Source organism: Pseudophryne corroboree, chromosome 2 (assembly GCF_028390025.1).
Source record: "Pseudophryne corroboree isolate aPseCor3 chromosome 2, aPseCor3.hap2, whole genome shotgun sequence".
Classification (NCBI taxonomy): Eukaryota; Metazoa; Chordata; class Amphibia; order Anura; family Myobatrachidae; genus Pseudophryne; species Pseudophryne corroboree.
Genome location: NC_086445.1, coordinates 360,903,019 through 360,928,724, shown reverse-complemented (window position 1 = coordinate 360,928,724; position 25,706 = coordinate 360,903,019). Strand labels below are relative to the sequence as shown.

The following is a 25,706-nucleotide window of genomic DNA, read 5'->3' as shown; positions in this document are numbered from 1 at the left end:
CACATAATATAGTCTAATAAACTATATATGTGTAAAAATCCCCAGCCATAATATTAATAAAAGAGCGGGAGAAGCCCGCCGAAAAAGGGGCGGGGCTATCTCCCTCAGCACACTGGCACCATTTCCTCTTCACAGCTCCGCTGGAAGACAGCTCCCCAGGCTCTCCCCTGCAGTTTCCAGGCTCAAAGGGTAAAAAAGAGGGGGGGGGCACTAAATTTAGGCGCAAAACTGTATTGTATAGCTGCTATAGGGAAAATCACTTTGTGTAGTGTAAATCCCTGTTTATATAGCGCTGTGGTGTATGCTGGCATACTCTCTCTCTGTCTCCCCAAAAGCCTTTGTGGGGTCCTCTCCTCAGTCAGAGCATTCCCTGTGTGTGTGCTGTGTGTTGGTACGCCTGTGTCGACATGTTTGATGAGGAAGGATACGTGGAGGCAGAACAAGTGCAGCTGAGTGTGGTGTCGCCGCCGATGGTGCCGACACCTGATTGGATGGATATGTGGAAGGTGTTAAATGATAATGTAAACTCCTTGCATAACAGATTGGATAAAACTGTAACCTTGGGACAGTCAGGGTCTCAACCCATGCCTGATCCTACAGCGCAGAGGCCGTCAGGGTCTCAAAAGCGCACACTATCCCAGATAGTTGACACAGATGTCGACACGGAATCTGACTCCAGTGTCGATGACGATGAGGCAAAGTTGCAGCCTAAAATGACTAAAGCCATCCGCTACATGATTGTAGCAATGAAGGATGTATTACACATTTCTGAGGAAAATCCTGTCCCTGACAAGAGGATTTATATGTATGGGGAGAAAAAGCATGAAGTGACTTTTCCCCCTTCACATGAATTAAATGAATTATGTGAAAAAGCGTGGGATTCCCCTGACAGGAAGGTGATAATTTCCAAGAGATTACTTATGGCGTATCCTTTCCCGCCAACGGACAGGTTACGCTGCGAATCCTCCCCTAGGGTAGACAAGGCGTTGACACGCTTGTCTAAGAAGGTGGCCCTGCCGTCTCAGGATACGGCCGCCCTAAAGGATCCTGCGGATAGAAAGCAGGAAGCTATCCTGAAGTCTGTTTATACACATTCTGGCACACCGCTGAGGCCAGCAATTGCTTCGGCCTGGATGTGTAGCTGCATGGACGGATACTCTGTCTGAGGAGATAGATACCCTGGACAGGGACACTGTTCTACTGACCCTGGCACATATCAAGGACGCGGTCCTATATATGCGGGATGCCCAGAGGGACATTTGCCTGCTGGGCTCTAGAGTAAACGCAATGTCCATTTCTGCCAGAAGGGTCTTATGGACTCAGCAATGGACAGGGGATACCGACTCTGAAAAACACATGGAGGTTTTATCTTATAAGGGTGAGGAATTGTTTGGGGACGGTCTCTCGGACCTAGTTTCCACAGCTACGGCTGGGAAGTCAAATTTCTTGCCTTATGTCCCTCCACAGCCTAAGAAAGCACCGTATTACCAAATGCAGTCCTTTCGTTCTCAGAAGAGCAAGAAGGTCAGAGGTGCGTCCTTTCTTGCCAGAGGCATGGGTAGAGGAAAAAAGCTGCACCATGCAGCTAGTTCCCAGGAACAAAAGTCTTCCCCGGCTTCCACTAAATCCACCGCATGACGCTGGGGCTCCATAGGCGGAGCCAGGAGCCGTGGGGGCGCGTCTCCGACATTTCAGCCACCAAAGGGTTCGCTCACAGGTGGATCCTTGGGCTATACAAATTGTGTCTCAGGGATACAAGCTGGAATTCGAGGTGACGCCCCCTCACCGTTACCTAAAATCGGCCTTACCAACTTCCCACATGGAAAGGGAGATAGTGTTGGCGGCAATTCACAAACTTTTTCTCCAGCAGGTGGTGGTAGAGGTTCCCCCCCCTTCAAAGGGGAAGGGGCTACTATTCCACTATGTTTGTGGTACCGAAACCGGATGGTTCGGTCAGACCCATTTTAAATTTAAAATCCCTGAACATTTATCTGAAGAAATTCAAGTTCAAAATGGAATTGCTCAGAGCGGTCATTGCAAGCCTGGAAGAGGGGGATTTTATGGTGTCTCTGGACATCAAGGATGCTTACTTGCATGTCCCCATTTATCCGCCTCATCAGGAGTACCTCAGGTTTGTGGTACGGGACGGTCATTACCAATTCCAGACGTTGCCGTTTGGCCTGTCCACGGCACCGAGAGTTTTTACCAAGGTGATGGCGGAAATGATGGTGCTCCTTCGGAAGCAAGGGGTTACAATTATCCCATACTTGGACGATCTCCTCGTAAAGGCGAGGTCCAGGGAGCAGTTGCTGATCAGCGTTGCACACTCTGAGGAAGTGTTGCGTCAGCACGGCTGGATTCTGAACATTCCAAAGTCGCAGCTGATTCCTGCGACGCGTCTGCCCTTCCTGGGCATGATTCTGGACACAGACCAGAAGAAGGTGTTTCTCCCGGAGGAGAAGGCTCAGGAGCTCGTGACTCTGGTCAGAGACCTCATAAAGCCAAAACAGGTGTCGGTGCATCACTGCACACGAGTCCTGGGAAAGATGATGGCGTCATATTAAGCCATTCCCTTCGGCAGGTTCCATGCGAGGATCTTTCAGTGGGATCTGCTGGACAAGTCGTCCGGATCGCATCTTCAGATGCATCGGATGATCACCCTGTCCCCCAGGGCCAGGGTGTCTCTTCTGTGGTGGCTACAAGGTGCTCACCTCCTCGAGGGCCGCAGATTCGGCATACAGGACTGGGTCCTGGTGACCACGGATGCAAGCCTCCGAGGGTGGGGGGCAGTCACTCAAGGAAGAAACTTCCAAGGGCTGTGGTCAAGTCAGGAGACTTGTCTGCACATAAATATCCTGGAGCTACGGGCCATATACAACGCCCTGAGTCAAGCGGAGCCTCTGCTTCGAGACCAACCAGTGCTGATTCAGTCAGACAACATCACGGCAGTCGCTCATGTAAACCGCCAGGGCGGCACAAGAAGCAGGGTGGCAATCGCGGAAGCCACCAGGATTCTTCGTTGGGCGGAGAATCACGTGCAAGCACTGTCAGCAGTGTTCATTCCGGGAGTGGACAACTGGGAAGCAGACTTCCTCAGCAGACACGACCTCCACCCGGGAGAGTGGGGACTTCATCAAGAAGTCTTCACGCAGATTGTAAATCGATGGGAACTGCCACAGGTGGACATGATGGCGTCCCGCCTCAACAAAAAATTAAAGAGGTATTGCGCCAGGTCAAGAGACCCTCAGGCGATAGCTGTGGACGCACTGGTGACACCGTGGGTATTCCAGTTGGTCTATGTGTTTCCTCCTCTTCCTCTCATACCCAGGGTACTGAGAATCGTAAGAAAAAGAGGAGTGAGAACAATACTCATTGTTCCGGATTGGCCAAGAAGGACTTGGTACCCGGAACTGCAAGAAATGCTCACAGAGGACCCATGGCCTCTGCCTCTCAGACAGGACCTGTTGCAACAGGGGCCCTCTCTGTTCCAAGACTTACCGCGGCTGCGTTTGACGGCATGGCGGTTGAACGCCGGATCCTAGCAGAAAAGTACATTCCGGATGCAGTTATTCCTACGCTGATAAAGGCTAGGAAGGACGTGACAGCAAAACATTATCACCGTATATGGCGAAAATATGTTGCTTGGTGTGAGGCCAGGAAGGCCCCTACAGAGGAATTCCAGCTGGGTCGATTCCTGCACTTCCTATAGTCAGGTGTGACTATGGGCCTAAAATTAGGGTCCATAAAGGTCCAGATTTCGGCCCTATCCATTTTCTTTCAAAAAGAACTGGCTTCACTGCCTGAGGTTCAGACGTTTGTTAAGGGAGTGCAGCATATTCAGCCTCCTTTTGTGCCACCAGTGGCACCTTGGGATCTTAACGTGGTCTTGGGTTTCCTGAAATCCCACTGGTTTGAGCCACTTAAGACAGTGGAGCTAAAGTATCTCGCGTGGAAAGTGGTCATGCTGTTGGCCTTGGCTTCAGCTAGGCGTGTGTCAGAATTGGCGGCTTTGTCATGTAAAAGCCCCTATCTGGTTTTCCATATGGATAGGGCAGAATTGCGGACTCGTCCGCAGTTTCTGCCAAAGGTGGTGTCATCTTTTCATTTGAACCAACCCATTGTGGTGCCTGCGGCTACTCGTGACTTGGAGGATTCCAAGTTGCTTGATGTAGTCAGGGCTTTGAAGATCTATGTTGCCAGGACGGCTGGAGTCTGGAAAACTGACTCACTGTTTATCCTGTATGCATCCAACAAGCTGGGTGCTCCTGCTTCAAAGCAAACCATTGCTCGCTGGATCTGTAACACGATTCAGCAGGCTCATTCTGCGGCTGGATTGCCGCATCCAAAATCAGTGAAAGCCCATTCCACAAGGAAGGTGGGCTCCTCTTGGGCGGCTGCCCGAGGGGTCTCGGCATTACAGCTTTGCCGAGCTGCTACTTGGTCGGGTTCAAACACATTTGCAAAATTCTACAAGTTTGATACCCTGGCTGAGGAGGACCTGGTGTTTGCCCATTCGGTGCTGCAGACTCATCCGCACTCTCCCGCCTGTTTGGGAGCTTTGGTATAATCCCCATGGTCCTTACGGAGTCCCCAGCATCCACTAGGACGTTAGAGAAAATAAGAATTTACTCACCGGTAATTCTATTTCTCGTAGTCCGTAGTGGATGCTGGGCGCCCGTCCCAAGTGCGGACTTTCTGCAATACGTGTATATAGTTATTGCTTAACAAAGGGTTATGGTTATGTAGCATCGGTTGAGTGATGCTCAGTTGTTGTTCATACTGTTAACTGGGTAAGTTTATCACAAGTTGTACAGTGTGATTGGTGTGGCTGGTATGAGTCTTACCCTGGATTCCAAAATCCTTTCCTTGTAATGTCAGCTCTTCCGGGCACAGTTTCCTTAACTGAGGTCTGGAGGAGGGGCATAGAGGGAGGAGCCAGTGCACACCAGATAGTACTGAATCTTTCTTTAGAGTGCCCAGTCTCCTGCGGAGCCCGTCTATTCCCCATGGTCCTTACGGAGTCCCCAGCATCCACTACGGACTACGAGAAATAGAATTACCGGTGAGTAAATTCTTATATATATATATATATATATATATATATATATATATATATAATGAAAGCTGAGGTAACGTTCCTCCATCTCATGTGCTGAACGCTCTGTTTGAGAAAGTCTGTGTAAGCCCTGACAAGATGGTTTCAAATCCCCAAGAGGATTCCGATTGTTTATTCCTTTCCCGCCGCGGACAGAATAAAGTGGGAGTATGCAGGAAGCTACATTATATTCTAGTTATGTGACCACACCTACGTTATTTAGACCTGCCATTACATGCGCATGGGTGAGTAGTAGTATTCAAATATGGTCGGATACCTTGTCATCCGAGATAGATACCCTGGGGAGAGATGGGATACTCCTTACGTTGGGTCATATCAAGGACACTGCAGCATACTTATGTGAGACTGCAAGGGATATAGGACTCTTGGGTTCATGGGCCAATTCCATGGCGGTCTCGGCTAGAAGGGCGTTGTGGATTCACCAATGGAATGCTGATGCTGACTCCAAGAAGAAATGGAGTCTCTTCCCTATGAAGGTGAAGCCTGGTTTGGTGACGGCCTAGTTAATTTGATCTCGGCAGCTGCCGCAGGTAAGTCTACCTTCTTGCCCTATGTTCCCTCACAACGGATGATGACGCATCATTATCGGATGCAGTCATTTCGACCCAATAGATACAGATTCCCCTTTCTTTGCAGGTAGAGGAACGAGAAGAGGAAAGAGGTCCGCAGCCTCTTCAAGATCCCAGGAGCTGAAATCATCCTCTACTTCTGCCAAATCCACCACATGATGCTGGGGCTTTCTTGCAGGAGCCCACGCCGGTGGGGCCACGTCTAAAACTCTTCAGTCAGTCCTGGAGGCGTTCGGGCCTGGACCCGTGGGTTTTACAATTAGTGTCCCAAGGGTACAAACTGGAGTTTCAAAACGTTCTCCCTTACCAATTTTCCTCCGGACAGGGAGGTAGTATACGACGCAATACAAAAGTTGTGTCAGAATCAGGTCATTGTCCTGGTTTCCCCTGTTACAACAGGGAGAAGGCTTTTATTCAAGCCTCTTCGTGGTCCCGAAGCCAGATGGCTCTGTCAGACGGATCCTAAATCTGAAATCCCTCAATTTCTACTTAAAGAAATTCAAATCCAAGATGGAATCTCTCAGGACAGTGATCTCCAGTCTGAAAAAAGGAGTTTTTTTTCATGGTGTCAGTAGACATAAAGGATGCCTACTTACATGTTCCCATTTTCCTCCGCATTAAGCTAACCTGAGGTTTGCAATTCAGGATTGTCGTTACCAATTTCAGAAGTTGCCGTTTGGTCTGTTCACAGCTCCAAGGATTTTCACCAGGGTGATGGAGGAAATGATGGGTCTCCTTCGCTAGCAAGGAGTCACAATTATCCCGTACTTGGACGATCTCCTGATATCTGCGAGATCCAGGGACCAGTTGGTGCAAAACATTGCACTCCCTGACAGTCCTTCAACATGGTTGGCTCCTGAACTTGCCAAAATCACGGTTGGTCCCAACGACGCGGTTGTCATTCTTGGGAATGATATTGGACAGAGAACTACAGAGAGGTTTTCTTCCAGTGGAAAAGGCTCTGGAGATCCAGAGTCTGGTCAAACAAATTCTGAAACCAGCAAGAGTGTCAATCCATCAATGTATTCGGTTGCTGGGAAAGATGGTTGCGGACTACGAGGCCATTCAGTTTGGCAGGTTCCATGCCAGAGTGTTCCAGTGGGACCTGTTGGACGAGTGGTCCGGATCCCACCTACACATACACCGGAGGATAATCCTGTCTTCCAAGACCAGAATCTCACTCCTGTGGTGACTGCACAGCTCTCACCTCCTAGAGGGGTGCAAGTTTGGGATCCAGGACTGGATCCTAGTAACCACGGATGCAAGCCTCCGAGGCTGGTGAGCAGTCACACAGGGGGAAAACTTCCAAGGAAGATGGTCAAGTCAGGAAACTTGTCTCCACATAAACGGTCTGGAGTTAAGGGCTGTTTAGAAAGGTTTTCTGCAAGCGGAACATCTTCTTCGAGATTGACCCGTGCTGATTCAGTCGGTCACTGTAACAGCAGTCGGGGCGGAACGAAAAGCAGAGCAGCAATTGCAGAAGCCACAAGGATTTTCGGCTGGGCGGAAAAACATACAAGCACTCTGTCAGCGTTATTCATTCCAAGAGCGGACAACTGGGAAGCAGACTTCCTCAGCAGACACGATCTCCATCCAGAAGAGAGGGGCCTCCTCCAAGTAGTCTTCAAAGAGGTGACATGTTGTTGGAGTTTCCTCAAGTAGACATGATGGCATCTCGTCTCAACAAGAGGTTTTAGAGTTCCAGGTCAAGGGACCCTCAAGCAATAACAGTGAATGCACTGGTGACACCGTGGGTGTTCTCAGTCTGTGTATATATGTATATATATATATATATATATATATATATATATAACAAAAGTCCTGTACTCGCATCAATTATTCGAGGGTGGGTGCTATCCCAACAGAACGAAGTCCGCAGCAGTATCCAAATCCTGGGTTCACTGATGTTCCTTATGGCTGATCAGTCCAACCAGATGTCAGAGACAGCCATGCGTTCCCAGGAAACATGTTTCCTGGGAACGCATGGCTGTCTCTGACATCTGGTTGGACTGATCAGCCATAAGGAACATCAGTGAACCCAGGTCACAGCATACTTGGATTTTGATCCCTATAGTTGCTATGGGACCATGTATGTTGCTGGTAGTCCTTAGGATTTGGATACTGCTGCCTTTAAGCCCATGAGCATTGTCTAAATGATTGTATATATCGAAATAAATGATATCGTATTGCCTTTCTTGAAAAAGATCCTGTGGAAGGATCGAAACGTCGATTGCATGAGGCTACAATAAAGAATAATTGACATTCATTGAAGAATTTGTGTATTAGTGAGAGTGCGCCCGCCACCTTCGTGGATACCTATATATATATATATATATATATATATATATATATATATATATATATATATTCCCTCAGTTTTCTCTCATTCCAAAAGTTCTGGGATCATAAACAGTACAGAGATTGGAGCGATCCTCATTGTCCCAGACTGGCCAAGGAGTGCTCGGTATCCAGATCTCAGGAATTCCTCATAGGAGATCCCTGGCCTCGTCCTTTGCGCGAGGACCTGTTACAGCAGGGGCCGTGCGTGTATTAGGACTTGCCGCGGCTACGTTTGACGATATGTCGGTTGAACGCCAAATCCTAGCCCGTGAGGGTATTCCCAGTGAAGTCGTTCCCACTTATTCGGGCTAGAAAAGGGGTAACGTCTAAACATTACCACTGTATTTGGAGAAAATATGGATCTTGGTATGAATTCAAGAAGGCTCCTACGGCAGAGTTTAAGCTAGGACGTTTTCTCCATTTTCTACAAGCAGGTGTGGATGCGGGCCTAAAATTGGGCTCAATTAAGGTACAGATTTCAGCATTATTGGTTTTCTTTCAGAATCAATTGGCCTCCCTTCCAGAAGTTCAGTCTTTCGTGAAGGGTGTGTTGCACATCCAACCTCCATTTGTGCCCCCAGTGGCACCATGGGATCTTAATGTGGTATTGCAGTTCCTTTAATCACATTGGTTTGCACCTTTACGTAAGGTGGAGTTGAAATTCCTCACTTGGAAAGTGGTCTTCATGTTGGCCTTGGCATCCACAAGGCGGGTGTCTGAGTTAGCGGCCTTGTCTCACAAGAGCCCTTATTTGATCTTCCATGAAGATAGAGCAGAGTTGGGAATTCATCAACAATTTCTACTGAAGGTGTTTTCTTCCTTCCACATGTACCACCCTATTGTGGTGCCTGTGGCTATTGACGCCTTCGCTGAGTCAAAGTCTCTGTATGTGGTCAGAGTTTTGAAAATGTATTTCGCCAGAACGGTTTCATTTAGGAAAACAGGCTCGGTTTGTCCTGTTTGCTCTCAACAAGATTGGGTGTCCTGCTTCCAAGCAGACCTGTGATACGATTCAGCATGCTCATTCCACGGCAGGATTGCTGTTACCGAAATCGGTGAAGACCCATTCTACTAGAATGGTGGGCTCATCCGGGGCGGATGCCTGGGGGGGTCTCGGCATTGCAACTTTGCCGAACAGCTATTTAGCGAACACTTTGGCTAAGTTTTACAAGTTTGATACCTTGGCCGATGTTGACCTCAAGTTTGATCATTCGGTGCTGCAGAGTCGATCGCACTCTCCCGCCCGTTCTAAAGCTTTGGTATAACCCCATGGTTCTTAATATGACCCCAGCATCCTCTAGGACGTATGAGAAAATAGGATTTTAATACCTACCGGTAAATCCTTTTCTCTTAGTCCATAGAGGATGCTGGGTGCCCGTCCCAGTGCGTACTGTATCTGCAGTTATAACTTGTGGTACACACATGTTGTGTGCGGTTCTGGTCAGCATGTTGCTGCAATTGTTCATGCCGTTGGCTTGTGTTCTACTGAATGCCACGTTCTGCGGCATGCTAGAGGTGTGAGCTGGTAAAATGCTCACCTTGGTTTAACAATAAATCCTTTCCTCGAAATGTCCGTCTCCCTGGGCACAGTTCCTTAAACTGGAGTCTAGAGGAGGGGCATAGAGGGAGGAGCCAGTTCACACCCTTTGAAAGTCTTAAAGTGCCCATGTCTCCTGCGGATCCCGTCTATACCCCATGGTTCTTGAAGTGACCCCAGCATTCTCTAAGGACTAAGAGAAAAGGATTTACCGGTAGGTATTAAAATCCTATTTTATTTAAAGGTGCCATAACTGTAGTCTTGACACCAAGAACTACTATAGTAACTATAACTCTTATTTTACAAAGAGAAGAATCAGTTTTTTATTTGTATCCTTAGAACAGTGAGCCCTGCATATATACTTTGTATATGGATGGATCTGACAGATAGTTGGCTATTACCACACATGGTGATTACTGTAAACCCTGTCTGTACTCTTGTCAAGAAAACGAATCCATTTCCTAATCTTACTTCTCACAAATGCATTATCCACTTTTAGTACTAGAGCAATAATATGTAATGAATCCCAGGGATAAACACTCAGAAAAACATCAACCCCAAACAAAGATATTCAATAAACCCAAGTATCTTAAAAATCATATTACGGTCTAATAACTAATTTGCACCATTGAAACAACTAAATATATTGGTAGCAGTTGAAAATAATATTTACTTGATAATGTCTGGCTGTTTGCATTTAAAGTGGGCACAGTTTACCCGATAAGTGGACAGATCACCGACCTACGCATGGAAATGTAACCTTACAGTATGTGCTGGATGTATGACAAGTAGAGAGAGCCAGTCCGTCTGAGTGAGGGATTTGCTCTATAGGACAGTTCTAACATATTGAGACAACTTGGGGGGGTCATTCTGACCTGACCGCACGCTGCCGTCATCGCAGCGCAGCGATCAGGTCAGAAGTGCGCATGCGCCGACGCCGCGGTGCGATGGCCTTTGCCTGATTGACCGGCAGAGGCGGTTGCTGGGCGGGAAAAGGCGGCATGGCGGCGTTTGACCGCTGTTTTGTGGGCGCAGCCCGGCCAACGCAGGTGTGGCCGGACCATGCGGGGGGCGGGTTGTAGCAGCTGCGTGATGTCACACGCAGCTGCTGCGACCATCACCATGGCGAGTAACTCCCGGCCAGCACGCAAGTACAAAAGCATCGCCGCTGTACAATGCTTTTGTACTTGTGCGGTGGCGCCGGGCCTGACATGCGGGGTGGACTAGCCCTGTGCTGGGCGTCCCCCCGCATGTCAGTGTGGATGATCGTAGCGGTGTTAAATTTAGTACAGCTACAATCAGGTCTGAATCACCCCCTTGGCGAGAATGGCCCGCATTTTTGTCGGAAAACAAGTGGATTCGCTGATCCACCTGTTTTCCGCCTAGGCGAAAATATTGTATAGGGCGAATCTTCATTCTCCCTAAAAATAGCGAAAAATCTCAGTTTTTTCACCTAGGCGAAAAAACTGAGCTACTGTAATTGTATACGCCCGAAAGAATGTTATTAGGCTTTGATTTGATATATTTTACATATTTCAATAAAACCAAATTATTTTACAGCTTATTATTCCTATTACATCTGAATATATGTAGATAGACTAAACATATTAATACATACAAAGTACACTCATAGATGAAATTGAAAATAAGAAGAAAGTTAATATTAAGTATTAGTCTTATGATGGCCATACATTAGAACCACTAGCATCAAATGTGACTCGTCTCACGATCTCCCTTGAACTCCCCGCATCACGATTTGGTGTTTTTATGACACACGATGCGCAAGCGATCTACCGACTGATCGTTCGCCCTTAATGATCGATCATGTGTCTCACAAAAAGTGTCCAGGGAAATGCCACTCAAAATGATGCAGATCAGATGACCCATCGGAGGATGCATTGGATGTGCAAAAAACACGGCACGGTCTGCAAACGATAATGACGGATCATATGGGCTGCACATATGATCAGAAGATACGACATACAACCAGTGTGACAGCGCATTGGATCATAATCGTTCCCAAATACTGCACGATTTTCACACGATGGATCATCCGAGGTGTCCAAATCGTGCAATCGGACTTGAAATCGTCCTAGTGTATGGCCAGCCTTACTTATTAGAATTAAATAAATCTGAATAATACAAAATGGAAAATGCAAAAGCACTTTTCAGAGAAACAAGCACACACACAAAAAGGAGGAGTTAAGCATAAGCACTGGGCATGTCACTGACATTAAACATTTTGAATAAAAACACTTTATTTTTTTAGTATAACAGGCTTTTTTTAATAAGTCACGACGCCGTGCCTGTAGTAACAGCATAATTAAAAAACAAAAAAAAAACATTTGGTTTAAACCAAGGTGGTTTAAACCAGCCAACCCTGGTGTACCTGGAAAGCTTTCTACTTGTTCTGTGATGTCTTGTGCATGGGAAACGACCTCATGGCACCTCTGCACCTTCCTACAGTACTACCCACGGATCACTGCAAAGGACCCGTCGTAGAATGGTCTAGGTAACACAGGTGTATGGGACCACGGTACAGCATTGCACAAACAACACTGACCTCATCACAAAACTCAATGTCTAAATTATGCAAAACATTAATTACATAAGCCAGAAATCATTTGAACCAAAGTCACATAGACTTGGAAAAATATTTTTAGCCACAAAAATTAAGATACATTTGTAGAAAAACAGCTGAAGCATCTGAAAAGAGCACATTGCCTACTACCAGGCATGGGGACCTATTATGCTTTGAGTTTCTTTAGCAGCCAGTTGCACAGGAAATATTGTTTAGGTCAGAGGTTCCCAAACTGTGTGCCGTGGCTCCCTGGGGTGCCTCGGGACACTTGCAGGGGTGCCCTGGGTTGGTGGTCCAGGACCACTTCAAATTATTCATGGTCAATATAATAGGCAAAACCAGTGCTGGTGGCTGCCAGTCAAAATATGTGGCCAAACAGAAGCAAATCTTGTCCCTCACCACACAACTGACCCTAAGGATGACATATTATAAATGCGATCTACTTAATGTAATTTCTCTATCGTCCTAAGTGGATGCTGGGGTTCCTGAAAGGACCATAGGTTTTTTATTTTACAGTGATTCCTGCTGGCAACAGGATCACTGCAACGAGGGACAGAGGGGAGAAGAAGTGAACTCACCTGCGTGCAGGATGGATTGGCTTCTTGGCTACTGGACATGAAGCTCCAGAGGGACGATCACAGGTACAGCCTGGATGGTCACCGGAGCCACGCCGCCGGCCCCCTCACAGATGCTGAAGCAAGAAGAGGTCCAGAATCGGCGGCTGAAGACTCCTGCAGTCTTCTTAAGGTAGCGCACAGCACTGCAGCTGTGCGCCATTTTCCTCTCAGCACACTTCACACGGCAGTCACTGAGGGTGCAGGGCGCTGGGGGGGGGGCGCCCTGGGAGGCAAATGAAAACCTTTAAAAAGGCTAAAAATACCTCACATATAGCCCCAGAGGCTATATGGAGATATTTACCCCTGCCTAAATGTACTAAATAGCGGGAGACGTGCTGTGATCGTCCCTCTGGAGCTTCATGTCCAGTAGCCAAGAAGCCAATCCATCCTGCACGCAGGTGAGTTCACTTCTTCTCCCCTCTGTCCCTCGTTGCAGTGATCCTGTTGCCAGCAGGAATCACTGTAAAATAAAAAACCTATGGTCCTTTCAGGAACCCCAGCATCCACTACGGACTCCGAGAAATAGAATTATCGGTAAGTAAATTCTTATTATTTCTTTCTAAATTTCTCAATAAGAAATTTTTGGCCTAGGGGTGCCGTGAAAAAATTCTGATATTCTAGGGCGCCGTGATTCAAAAAAGTTTGGAAAACACTGGTTTAGGTCAAAGGAAGAATGGATTGTACTAAATATCAACAGATGCTACAATGTAATGTCCTAGATTCAGTGAAATAGTTGAAGAGGTTATTTCAGCAAGAAAATGGTCCAAATCATCCATTAAATTAAAGCAAACATGAAGTATTTACAGCAATGAAAGATTAAAGTTTTTTGGAATGATTGAGAATCTGCGGGGATATCTCAAACAAGCAGTGTATGCAAGAAGACCTGACAATACTGCAAGGGAGAGTGGGAAAAAGTGGAACAAAAGAGCAGAAAGTATTTTTTTTTTTTTTTTTTTAGGTGTATGTAATTTATCCTTTGCCAAAAGAGTTATTACAAACTAATTAAAAGCCCGTCAAAATGACAGACACTAGAGTCCAATTATAAGGGGGTATGGCAACTAACCTGGGGTTGCAGCATAGTATATGGAGGAGGAGGGGCAGAGTATGCGATATATGGTGGAAGCAGTATATGGAGGATGGGGTGCCATGTATATAGGAGGCACTATATGGAGAGGTGTAAGGGTGCAATGTGTATATAGGGGAAGTATATGGTGGTGGTGTTTGTGTGCGCGCGTGTGTTCTTGTCCCTCCAGTGACTGTTGGCGGCACCACAGAGGTGAGGAGCAGTGTTATGGTGTGTACACACGGTGAGATCCTTGCTATGGCCGATTTTGACTATGCTATTTCCCTTGAACTCCCCGGAGCCCAGCACCACCGATTTTGACTAACTTTTCTTGAGCTATGGACTATGTGTGCTTACGATTTCGGTTTATGTGAGATTTTGGCTTATGTGAGATGTCATTGACATGTGAGATGAACTAGATAGTACACCGATCTAACAAGGATTGACTTGCCTGCACAGTCTATCTTTTCTTGCGATGCTGACCTGGCGGGACCGCGCATCGGTATCGAATCGGGATCGCAAGGTGACTTTCACCTTGCAGTCTGCACTAACTTTTCTTGAGATTTTGACTATATAGTCAAAATCGAAAGAAAATATCTCACTGTTTGTACACACCTTTAGATTAATGTAACTAAGTGGAAATCAAACAAAAGGGTAGAAAATCCAGTTAATTTTGAATATGAAAGGTTGTTATAAATGGCAACTGCCACACCAAAAACCTACCCCATTTGACCATAAATAATTTGGATTTGGTCCTGGACCACCAACCCAAGGTACCCCTGCAAGAGCCTCACGACAACCCAGGGCTAGACACATAGGGGGTCATTCCGAGTTGATCGCTAACTGCCGTTGTTCGCAGGGCAGCGATCAGGCAAAAAATCTGCACTTCTGTGCATGCGTATGGTGCGCACGTGCGACGTACTTTCACAAAAGCCGATGCAGTTTAACACAAGCTCTAGCGACGCTTTTCAGTTGCACTGCTGATCGTTGAGTGATTGACAGGAAGTGGGTGTTTCTGGGTGGTAACTGACTGTTTTCGGGGAGTGTGTGTAAAAACGCAGGCGTGCCAGATAAAAACGCAGGAGTGGCTGGGGAAAAGGGGGAGTGGCTGGCTGAACGCAGGGCGTGTTTGTGACGTCAAAACAGGAACTAAATAGTCTGAAGTCATCGCAAGGTTTTAGTAGCAATGCTGCAATCCTTTCGTTCGCACTTCTGCTAAGCTAAGATACACTCCCAGTGGGTGGCGGCTTAGCGTTTGCACTGCTGCTAAAAGCAGCTAGCGAGCGATCAACTCTGAATGAGGGCCATAGTTTGGGAACCACTGCTCTAAACGAAACATTTCCTCATATGTGCAGACTTTTTTTGTCTGACCCTGCTGGTTCTCCTAACAGATTATATTTCCATTCAGCATGATGAACTGATGTTTGCCTACAGGCATAATTTCAGAGTATCCAAACTCAGTGCTGGTGTCATTGATAAAGTACATTTAAAAATAGCTCACATGTCATAGTAGAGGTCAAATATTATAAAACAGATTTTTTATTCAGCTGTGAATGTAATGAATATGGCTTAACAGTGAATCATATTATCTGCTTCATTAGATTAACGAGTAATAGTACTAGCGCTTAATATAGAAAAAAACGTAGTTTCTTATTATGAAACGGTTATTGATGGAATCAATTAACCCCTTCAGTGGTATGCCCGGTAAATTTCCAGGGCCAGCTGCGCTGTGCAGACTGGCAACCCCGGAAATTTTCTGGGCATGCCGCTGCTCCCCGTCCCTCCTCCTTACACTCCGCTTGGCCGGCCCGGTGAAAGACGTAATCTCGTTGTGACGTCATGATGCGATCGCATCATTCTTCAAAACTCCGCCAGCCGAACGGAGTACAAGGGAGGAGGGGAAGGGGGGGGGGGGGAGAGGATGTCAGTGCTGGCGGTCTAGTGCCTGCCAGCAAATGCTGCCCGGGGGATGACCATCTGTGGGTTATCCATCGATGGTCACCATCAATGGATAACCTTGATAGTGTAAAACCATCTGGAATGGATCCATCGATTGTTTTACCCATCGATGGTCATCCCTGATTTACAGTACACATGCGTGCGGACCAGGGGGCGTGGCTTAGAGGGTGTCAGGGGGCGGAGCTAAGCTCAGTGCCCTGACACTTTTAGGAAAGAAAAAAAATCAATTCGGTAGCACTGAGCCATCGGTGGCGAGAAACCATCTGGTTCTCCCCATCGATGGTAAAAGTATATGACATCAGTCATAGACCATCGATGATTTCGAGTCATCGATGATCGATAGCCATCCCTAGCTACCCCTAGGCAATGAGCATTCCCCGTGGCAACGAGCATGGATCCCAGGGCATAAAACCCTTGGAAAAAAGCATGACACAGTGCTTGAAACCCCTGGCAACGCGCAGGTAAAAGAAAATGAAAAACCTGCCCTGGGAGGTGTGACCAAATACGAAAAACCCGCTACTGAAGGGGTTAATACAAAATATTTATACTGTACACATTCATATTTTCATTTAGTGCTTTGTTTCTGTGATTCAAAAGTGCATTGATTTCAAGCAGACTTCAGAGTGTGTTATTGTTCCTCTCCTGTAAACTTTACATTCTCAGGAAATGTCATAAGGAGGGGGAAGTGAAGGCAAGTGGTCAGCATTGGCAACAGAGCAGCAGCCCTTTCAATCATACAGACCATAACCTGGGGTGAATATATAGAAAGGGATTCCACCTTTGTGTGTTTTCCTATTAGAAGGTTAAAAAATCCTAATACCGGTATACATAACAATTATGACACCACACATGCACAAAACATAACATAAAAATCCAAAGACAGGAATAACCGAAACCGATTACACAATATTTTAGTGTGGTTGGTACTGGAATACACAATAGAGCAGCGGTTTACTTCCAGAACTCATTTTTATTGGCTGATCTCTTGTTTGGTCAACTTTATAAATTGTAGCCAAATGGGGTACTTTTGAGATCAAACGTTTTTCAGTATCCGGGTAGGTGAGGGGTCTGCCGCCAGACTTTTACCCCTCACCTACCCGGATTTCATTCAAAACCTTCCATACATAAAGGTAAAAAAAAAACCTTGGACTTTTGTATTTCAAAAGATACCTGCAAAGACTGATGTTGGAATAGACTGAAAGACCCAAATAGGGTATTGTACAGAGAGACTGAAATACTGAAAAACATTTGATCTCAAAAGTACCCCATTCAATTTTTTAATTGAAAACTCACCACTGAAGGGGTTAAAAGGCTGACCTGTTTCTCTAGCAGTGCCTTAAGCTTGTGTATATAACATGTCTTCTTAGCCAGGTAATAGCAGCAAAATTATGGGGCACTTACCAAGTGAAGAAACGCTGAGCTTTTCGTTGCTCTCCTAAAACATGGCACCATCTGAGGATTGTTAAACCTGGGGTGATTACACTGAGGGATCTAATAATATATTTTGCCATGTAACTCCTGTCTGTTATTGTCACTATTTATAGTGAAAGCAGATGCTTTTTTAGGGGGCAATTTATCAAAATCCTCTTGCCAGGACCTAGGCTCGAATAAAAACCTGTCCCAGCAAAGAATGAATAGTACAGTGAAGCTTTCGCTATCCCTTTATTGCCAGGTTTGGACACAACTTAATTGCTGGCCTGATGAAGGATTCCTTTAGGTAAAGTTAGGCCTTGGTACACATCGTGCAAGTCCCCCCCCCCCGCGCGCGAACGTTATCGTTCATACACCGTGAACGATATAGTTTGCATCTCATCAGAGTCGGCATGCACCCACATCCAAGTGCATGCCGTCTTGTACTTTCGGATTTCAAGTTGAAAACTAATAATATTGTACCTCATGAACGACTCGCAGGAGCGTGCATCGTTAACAATATACTGAATACACACTGGACGATGTGAATGATATATCGTCCAACCTGCCGGATCAGACTATATATTGGGTGCATATCGCCAAGTATGTACCCAGCCTTAGCCTGTAGGTCACAATAGCTATCACCATCTAATACCCCTTTCAGACATATGACCCGGGAATTTCCCTGCTCAGTCCCGGGTTTTTCACCTCTGAAAAATACCGGATTTTTGCAGAAGACCCCCTTTCACACTAAACCTGAGACCTGGGGAATTACATATACACATGTCACACTTAAACACACATACATGTAATACACACACACACACACACACACACACACCAAGACCTCACCACAACAGGCCGCCTCTGTTCGGCTGCCCCAAACAGGCAGCCCCGCCCCTTCCAGCAGACCAAACGCCAATCAGAGGCATTTAGGTGCGACCTGGGAGTAAATTCCCGGGTCGCACCATTCAGACCTAACCCAGTTAAGTCCCAGGAAAAACCCTGATCAAATGCAGGGTCGGCGACCCGGGAATATGTTTCCGGGTTGGGGCCTCTCAGACATAAATCCAGGGTTGATGCACGCTCATGTGCAAAAACCCGGTATTCTGGAAGATGTCTGAAAGGGGTATAAGTGGCTAAGCTCCAAAAAGATGAGCTCTGGGAGTTTGGTAATTTAGACTAAACTGACGTTCTGCGTTACAGCTTCAAGGCTTTTCACGCCCTGATGTGTAATTGTCTCCATGCTTAAATAAAACAGCGGCACAAAATGCCAGTATCTTTAAAAACAAACCAGTAAGAGTAGTTGCTACTATCCATGCAAGATGATGCTCCCAAGCAAATGCAGGCTCCATTAAAAATTCTAACTACTGTAATACACTGAAAAGTGTTAGGGACATGACGCATTATTTATAGCCACCTCTTTTTTTTACACCTCTGCAGCCTCATTGTTGATAGAGCTACAAGATCTTCAGAGCTTCTAGCTAAAGTTTATAGCATGTTCTTGAGACATATCATTTAAATGAGAAACAAATCATAACACTGGGGCAGATGTATTAAGCCTGGAGAAGTGAAAGGTGATAACGCACAAGCCAATCTGCTCTAACTGTGTAATTTGTTCATGACTAGTTGCCAAATAATTTATTGATTTTATTGCACCATTTTTCTGTTCCATGAAGATATACTCAGTTGTTTAATGTATGTCTAAACTAAATGTTAGACAGTATGATTGCCTGTCACCTGTGCATCTATTGAAGTGATACAATGTGATATTACATATGTTCAGAAGCTCAGGCCTCAGGACCCCAAACAGCTCATGTTTTCTAAGTTTCCTCACAGAATCACAAGTGAAATAATTAGCTCCACCTGTGTCCATGAGTAATTTGTAGACCAAACTATAGTATCAGCCAATCTGCTCCTAACTACCCTGTTACAGGCTGTTTGAAACCTGACAGGAGCTGGTTGGTTGGTACTTTTATTTCTGTCCATTTTATCTCTCTCCTAGTCTTAGTACATAGACCCCCAAATTTGAGAACCACTATGATATAATAAGAATTTACTTACCGATAATTCTATTTCTCATAGTCCGTAGTGGATGCTGGGAACTCCGTAAGGACCATGGGGAATAGCAGCTCCGCAGGAGACTGGGCACAAAAAGTAAAAGCTTTAGACTAGCTGGTGTGCACTGGCTCCTCCCCCTATGACCCTCCTCCAAGCCTCAGTTAAGATACTGTGCCCGGACGAGCGTACATAATAAGGAAGGATCTTGAATCCCGGGTAAGACTCATACCAGCCACACCAATCACACCGTACAACTCGTGATCTGAACCAGTTAACAGTATGATAACCGTAGGAGCCTCTGAAAAGATGGCTTCCAACAATAAACAACCCGATTTGTTTGTAACAATAACTATATACAAGTATTGCAGACAATCCGCACTTGGGATGGGCGCCCAGCATCCACTACGGACTATGAGAAATAGAATTATCGGTAAGTAAATTCTTATTTTCTCTGACGTCCTAGTGGATGCTGGGAACTCCGTAAGGACCATGGGGATTATACCAAAGCTCCCAAACGGGCGGGAGAGTGCGGATGACTCTGCAGCACCGAATGAGAGAACTCCAGGTCCTCCTCAGCCAGGGTATCAAATTTGTAGAATTTAGCAAACGTGTTTGCCCCTGACCAAGTAGCTGCTCGGCAAAGTTGTAAAGCCGAGACCCCTCGGGCAGCCGCCCAAGATGAGCCCACCTTCCTTGTAGAATGGGCTTTTACAGATTTTGGCTGTGGCAGGCCTGCCACAGAATGTGCAAGTTGAATTGTACTACAAATCCAACGAGCAATCGTCTGCTTAGAAGCAGGAGCACCCAGCTTGTTGGGTGCATACAGTATAAACAGCGAGTCAGATTTTCTGACTCCAGCCGTCCTGGAAACATATATTTTTAGGGCCCTGACTACGTCCAACAACTTGGAGTCCTCCAAGTCCCTAGTAGCCACAGGTACCACAATAGGTTGATTCATGTGAAACGCTGAAACCACCTTAGGGAGAAATTGAGGACGAGTCCTCAATTCCGCCCTATCCGAATGAAATATCAGGTAAGGGCTTTTATAGGATAAAGCCGCCAATTCTGATACACGCCTGGCTGAAGCCAGGGCCAACAACATTACCATTTTCCATGTGAGATATTTCAAATCCACTGTGGCAAGTGGTTCAACCCAATGTGATTTTAGGAACCCTAAAACTACATTGAGATCCCAAGGTGCCACTGGAGGCACAAAAGGAGGCTGTATATGCAGTACCCCTTTGACAAACGTCTGAACTTCAGGCACTGAAGCCAGTTCTTTCTGGAAGAAGATCGACAGGGCCGAAATTTGAACCTTAATGGATCCTAATTTTAGGCCCATAGACAATCCTGCTTGCAGGAAATGTAGGAAACGACCCAGTTGAAATTCCTCAGTAGGGGCCTTCTTGGCCTCACACCACGCAACATATTTTCGCCAAATGCGATGATAATGTTTTGCAGTTACATCCTTCCTGGCCTTGATCAGGGTAGGGATGACTTCATCTGGAATGCCTTTTTCCTTCAGGATCCAGCGTTCAACCGCCTTGCCGTCAAACGCAGCCGCGGTAAGTCTTGGAACAGACAAGGTCCCTGCTGGAGCAGGTCCTTCCTTAGAGGTAGAGGCCACGGGTCCTCCGTGAGCATCTCTTGCAGCTCCGGGTACCAAGTTCTTCTTGGCCAATCCGGAGCCACGAGTATCGTTCTTACTCCTCTCCTTCTTATGATTCTCAGTACTTTTGGTATGAGAGGAAGAGGAGGGAACACATATACCGACTGGAACACCCACGGAGTTACCAGAGCGTCCACCGCTATTGCCTGAGGGTCCCTTGACCTGGCGCAATATCTGTCCAGTTTCTTGTTGAGACGGGACGCCATCATGTCCACCTTTGGTTTTTCCCAACAGTTTACAATCACTTGGAAGACTTCTGGATGAAGTCCCCACTCCCCCGGGTGGAGGTCGTGTCTGCTGAGGAAGTCTGCTTCCCAGTTGTCCACTCCCGGAATGAACACTGCTGACAGTGCTATCACATGATTTTCCGCCCAGCGGAGAATCCTTGCAGCTTCTGCCATTGCCCCCCTGCTTCTTGTGCCGCCCTGTCTGTTTACGTGGGCGACCGCCGTGATGTTGTCCGACTGGATCAATACCGATTGACCCTGAAGCAGAGGCCTTGCTTGACTTAGGGCATTGTAAATGGCCCTTAGCTCTAGGATATTTATGTGAAGAGACGTTTCCATGCTTGACCACAAGCCCTGGAAATTTCTTCCCTGTGTGACTGCTCCCCAGCCTCTTAGGCTGGCATCCGTGGTTACCAGCATCCAATCCTGAATGCCGAATCTGCGGCCCTCTAGAAGATGAGCCTTCTGTAACCACCACAGGAGAGATACCCTTGTCCTTGGAGATAGGGTTATCCGCTGATGCATCTGAAGATGCGATCCGGACCATTTGTCCAGCAGATCCCACTGAAAGGTTCTTGCATGGAATCTTCCGAATGGAATCGCTTCGTAAGAAGCCACCATTTTTCCCAGGACTCTCGTGCACTGATGCACTGACACTTGTCCTGGTTTTAGGAGGTTCCTGACTAGCTCGGATAACTCCCTGGCCTTCTCCTCCGGGAGAAACACCTTTTTCTGGACTATGTCCAGAATCATCCCTAGGAACAGTAGACGTGTTGTTGGAATCAGCTGTGATTTTGGGATATTTAGAATCCACCCGTGCTGACGTAGCACTACCTGAGATAGTGCTACTCCGACCTCTAACTGTTCCCTGGACCTTGCCCTTATCAGGAGATCGTCCAAGTAAGGGATAATTAATACGCCTTTTCTTCGAAGAAGAATCATCATTTCGGCCATTACCTTGGTAAAGACCCGTGGTGCCGTGGACAATCCAAACGGCAGCGTCTGAAACTGATAATGACAGTTTTGTATCACAAACCTGAGGTACCCTTGGTGAGAAGGGTAGATTGGGACATGGAGATAAGCATCCTTGATGTCTAGAGATACCATATAGTCTCCTTCTTCCAGGTTCGCTATCACTGCTCTGAGTGACTCCATCTTGAATTTGAACCTTTTTATGTAAGTGTTCAAAGATTTTAGATTTAAAATTGGTGTCACCGAGCCGTCCGGCTTCGGTACCACAAACAGCGTGGAATAATACCCCTTTCCCTGTTGTAGGAGGGGTACCTTGATTATCACGTGCTGGGAATACAGCTTGTGAATAGCTTCCAATACTGCCTCCCTGTCGGAGGGAGACGTTGGTAGAGCAGACTTCAGGAACCGGCGAGGGGGAGACGTCTCGAATTCCAATTTGTACCCCTGTGATACTACCTGCAGGATCCAGGGGTCCACTTGCGAGTGAGCCCACTGCGCGCTGAAATTCTTGAGACGGCCCCCCACCGTGCCCGAGTCTGCTTGCAGAGCCCCAGCATCATGCTGAGGACTTGGCAGAAGCGGGGAAGGGCTTCTGCTCTTGGGAAGAGGCTGCATGGTGCAGTCTTTTTCCCTTTCCTCTGCCCCGGGGCAGGAACGAGCGGCCTTTTTCCCTCTTGCCCTTATAGGGACGAAAGGACTGGGTTTGAAAAGACGGTGTCTTTTTCTGCTGAGAGGTGACCTGGGGTAAAAAGGTGGATTTTCCAGCCGTTGCCGTGGCCACCAGGTCCGATAGACCGACCCCAAATAACTCCTCCCCTTTATACGGCAATACTTCCATATGTCGTTTGGAATCCGCATCACCTGACCACTGTCGCGTCCATAACGTTCTTCTGGCAGAAATGGACATCGCACTTACTCTGGATGCCAGGGTGCAAATATCCCTCTGTGCATCTCGCATATATAGTAATGCATCCTTTAAATGCTCTATAGTTAATAATATACTGTCCCTATCCAGGGTATCAATATTTTCAGTCAGGGAATCCGACCAAGCCACTCCAGCGCTGCACATCCAGGCTGAGGCGATCTCTGGTCGCAGTATAACACCGGTATGTGTGTATATACCTTTTAAGATATTTTCCAGCCTTCTATCAGCTGGTTCCTTGAGAGCGGCCGTATCAGGAGACGGTAACGCCACTTGTTTTGATAAGCGTGTGAGCGCCTTATCTACCCTAGGGGGTGTTTTCCAACGTGCCCTAACCTCTGGCGGGAAAGGGTATAGTGCCAATAATTTATTAGAAATCAGCAGTTTTTTATCGGGGGAAACCCACGCTTTATCACACACCTCATTTAATTCATCTGACTCAGGAAAAACCACTGGTAGTTTTTTCACACCCCACATAATACCCTTTTTTGTGGTACTTGTAGTGTCAGAAATGTTCAATGCCTCCTTCATTGCCGTGATCATGTAACGTGTGGCCCTACTGGACATTACGTTTGTCTCGTCACCGTCGACACTGGATTCAGTATCCGTGTCAGGGTCTGTGTCGACCATCTGAGGTAACGGGCGTTTTAGCGCCCCTGACGGTGTCTGAGACGCCTGAACAGGCACTAATTGATTTGTCGGCTGTCTCATGTCGTCAACAGTTTTTTGCAAAATGCTGACATTGTCACGTAATTCTTTAATTACTACCATCCAGTCAGGTGTCGACTCCCTAGGGGGTGACATCACTAACACAGGCAATTGCTCTGCTTCCACATCATTTTCCTCCTCATACATGTCGACACAATCGTACCGACACCCAGCACACACACAGGGAATGCTCTGATAGAGGACAGGACCCAACTAGCCCTTTGGGGAGACAGAGGGAGAGTTTGCCAGCACACACCAGAGCGCTATATATATACAGGGATAACCTTATATAAGTGTTACTCCCTGTTATAGCTGCTGTATTTATATATTAGCTGCCAATAGTGCCCCCCTCTCTGTTTTACCCTGTTTCTGTAGTGCAGGACTGCAGGGGAGAGTCAGGGAGCCGTCCTTCCAGCGGAGCTGTGAAAGAAAATGGCGCTTGTGTGCTGAGGAGAAAGGCTCCGCCCCCTTCACGGCGGCCTTTTCTCCCGCTTTTTTCAGGAAACTGGCAGGGGATAAATGCATCCATATAGCCCAGGAGCTATATGTGATGCATTTTTTTTAGCCATATAAGGTTTTTATATCGTTTTTATTGCGTCTCAGGGCGCTCCCCCCCAGCGCCCTGCACCCTCAGTGACCGGAGTGTGAAGTGTGCTGAGAGCAATGGCGCACAGCTGCAGTGCTGTGCGCTACCTTATTTGAAGACAGGAACGTCTTCTGCCGCCGCTTTCTCCGGACCTCTTCGCTCTTCTGGCTCTGTAAGGGGGCCGGCGGCGCGGCTCCGGGACCCATCCAGGCTGAACCTGTGATCGTCCCTCTGGAGCTAATGTCCAGTAGCCAAGAAGCCCAATCCACTCTGCAGTCAGGTGAGTTCGCTTCTTCTCCCCTTAGTCCCACGATGCAGTGAGCCTGTTGCCAGCAGGACTCACTGAAAATAAAAAAACCTATTTAAACTTTTACTTCTAAGCTGCTCAGGAGAGCCACCTAGCTTGCACCCTTCTCGTTCGGGCACAAAAATCTAACTGAGGCTTGGAGGAGGGTCATAGGGGGAGGAGCCAGTGCACACCAGCTAGTCTAAAGCTTTTACTTTTTGTGCCCAGTCTCCTGCGGAGCCGCTATTCCCCATGGTCCTTACGGAGTTCCCAGCATCCACTAGGACGTCAGAGAAATGGGTGTGGATTATTAATTCTACACTAATGGTAGACATGCATTAGGTCGCTAGGGTCAAAAGGTCGACATAGAATAGGCAGACAGTAGGAATAGCCGACAGGGTCAAAATGTCGACAGGGTCAAAAGATTGACATGGAAATGGTCGACATTTCCGCTACCGCTGTGCAGGTTACTATTCCTAATTGTAGTCCATGTGGATGGTAAAGTATGAAAAAGTTGAAAAAAATTAAAAGTAAATCAAAACACTTGTCTACCATATGTGTGTTGACCATTGTTATATCGACCTTTTGACCCTGTCGACCTGTCTGCCTTTTACATGTCGACCTTTTGACTCCGTCGACCTAATGCATGTCTACCTGACCTTTTTAGCTTAGATCTACAATATAGTCCGGATACCGTGCTATACAGTAAGTACTATGCATGGAAAAAGATACGATTTCTGTTCGGTTTTAGTTCTGCTAATGTGCTGGAACAGAGTTTACTGTGTATTGTATGTCCCTGTTATCTGTAAAGCCATTTGTATACGGTCTGATCCTTGATAACTGACACAGCGCCCGCACAGTGTATGTACACAGTAAGCTATCCCGGAGGGGCTGACAGTGTGGAAAGCCCTCTCTCGCGCACAGGGTCAGCAGTGTACTGTAGATGATGGGACGCTGTGTGCTGCAGTGCCGGCAGTGTGCGCACACTGGGGTCAGTAGTGATGGCAGGAAGATGGATCCGGCTGGTGAGTGATCAGTAGGGAATCCCTAGCCAAGTACTATCCCTTCCTTGCACGTCATTTC

General features: G+C 46.9%; 1 protein-coding gene across 4 annotated transcripts in view; it reads left to right on the top strand.

Moving 5' to 3' along the window:
• Positions 1–25,706, top strand: part of ARHGEF7 (Rho guanine nucleotide exchange factor 7) — a 379,118-nt gene that overhangs the window by 20,220 nt on the left and 333,192 nt on the right. Inside the window, exon 1 of one of the 4 annotated variants that reach the window (XM_063953161.1) lies at positions 25,527–25,648. The exons of the other annotated variants lie outside the window; for them this stretch is intronic. Coding sequence (XP_063809231.1) covers positions 25,625–25,648 — 24 coding nt within the window. The 5' untranslated portion in view covers positions 25,527–25,624. Of the gene's footprint in view, positions 1–25,526; positions 25,649–25,706 lie in introns of those variants that run through there. 4 annotated transcript variants of the gene reach the window in all.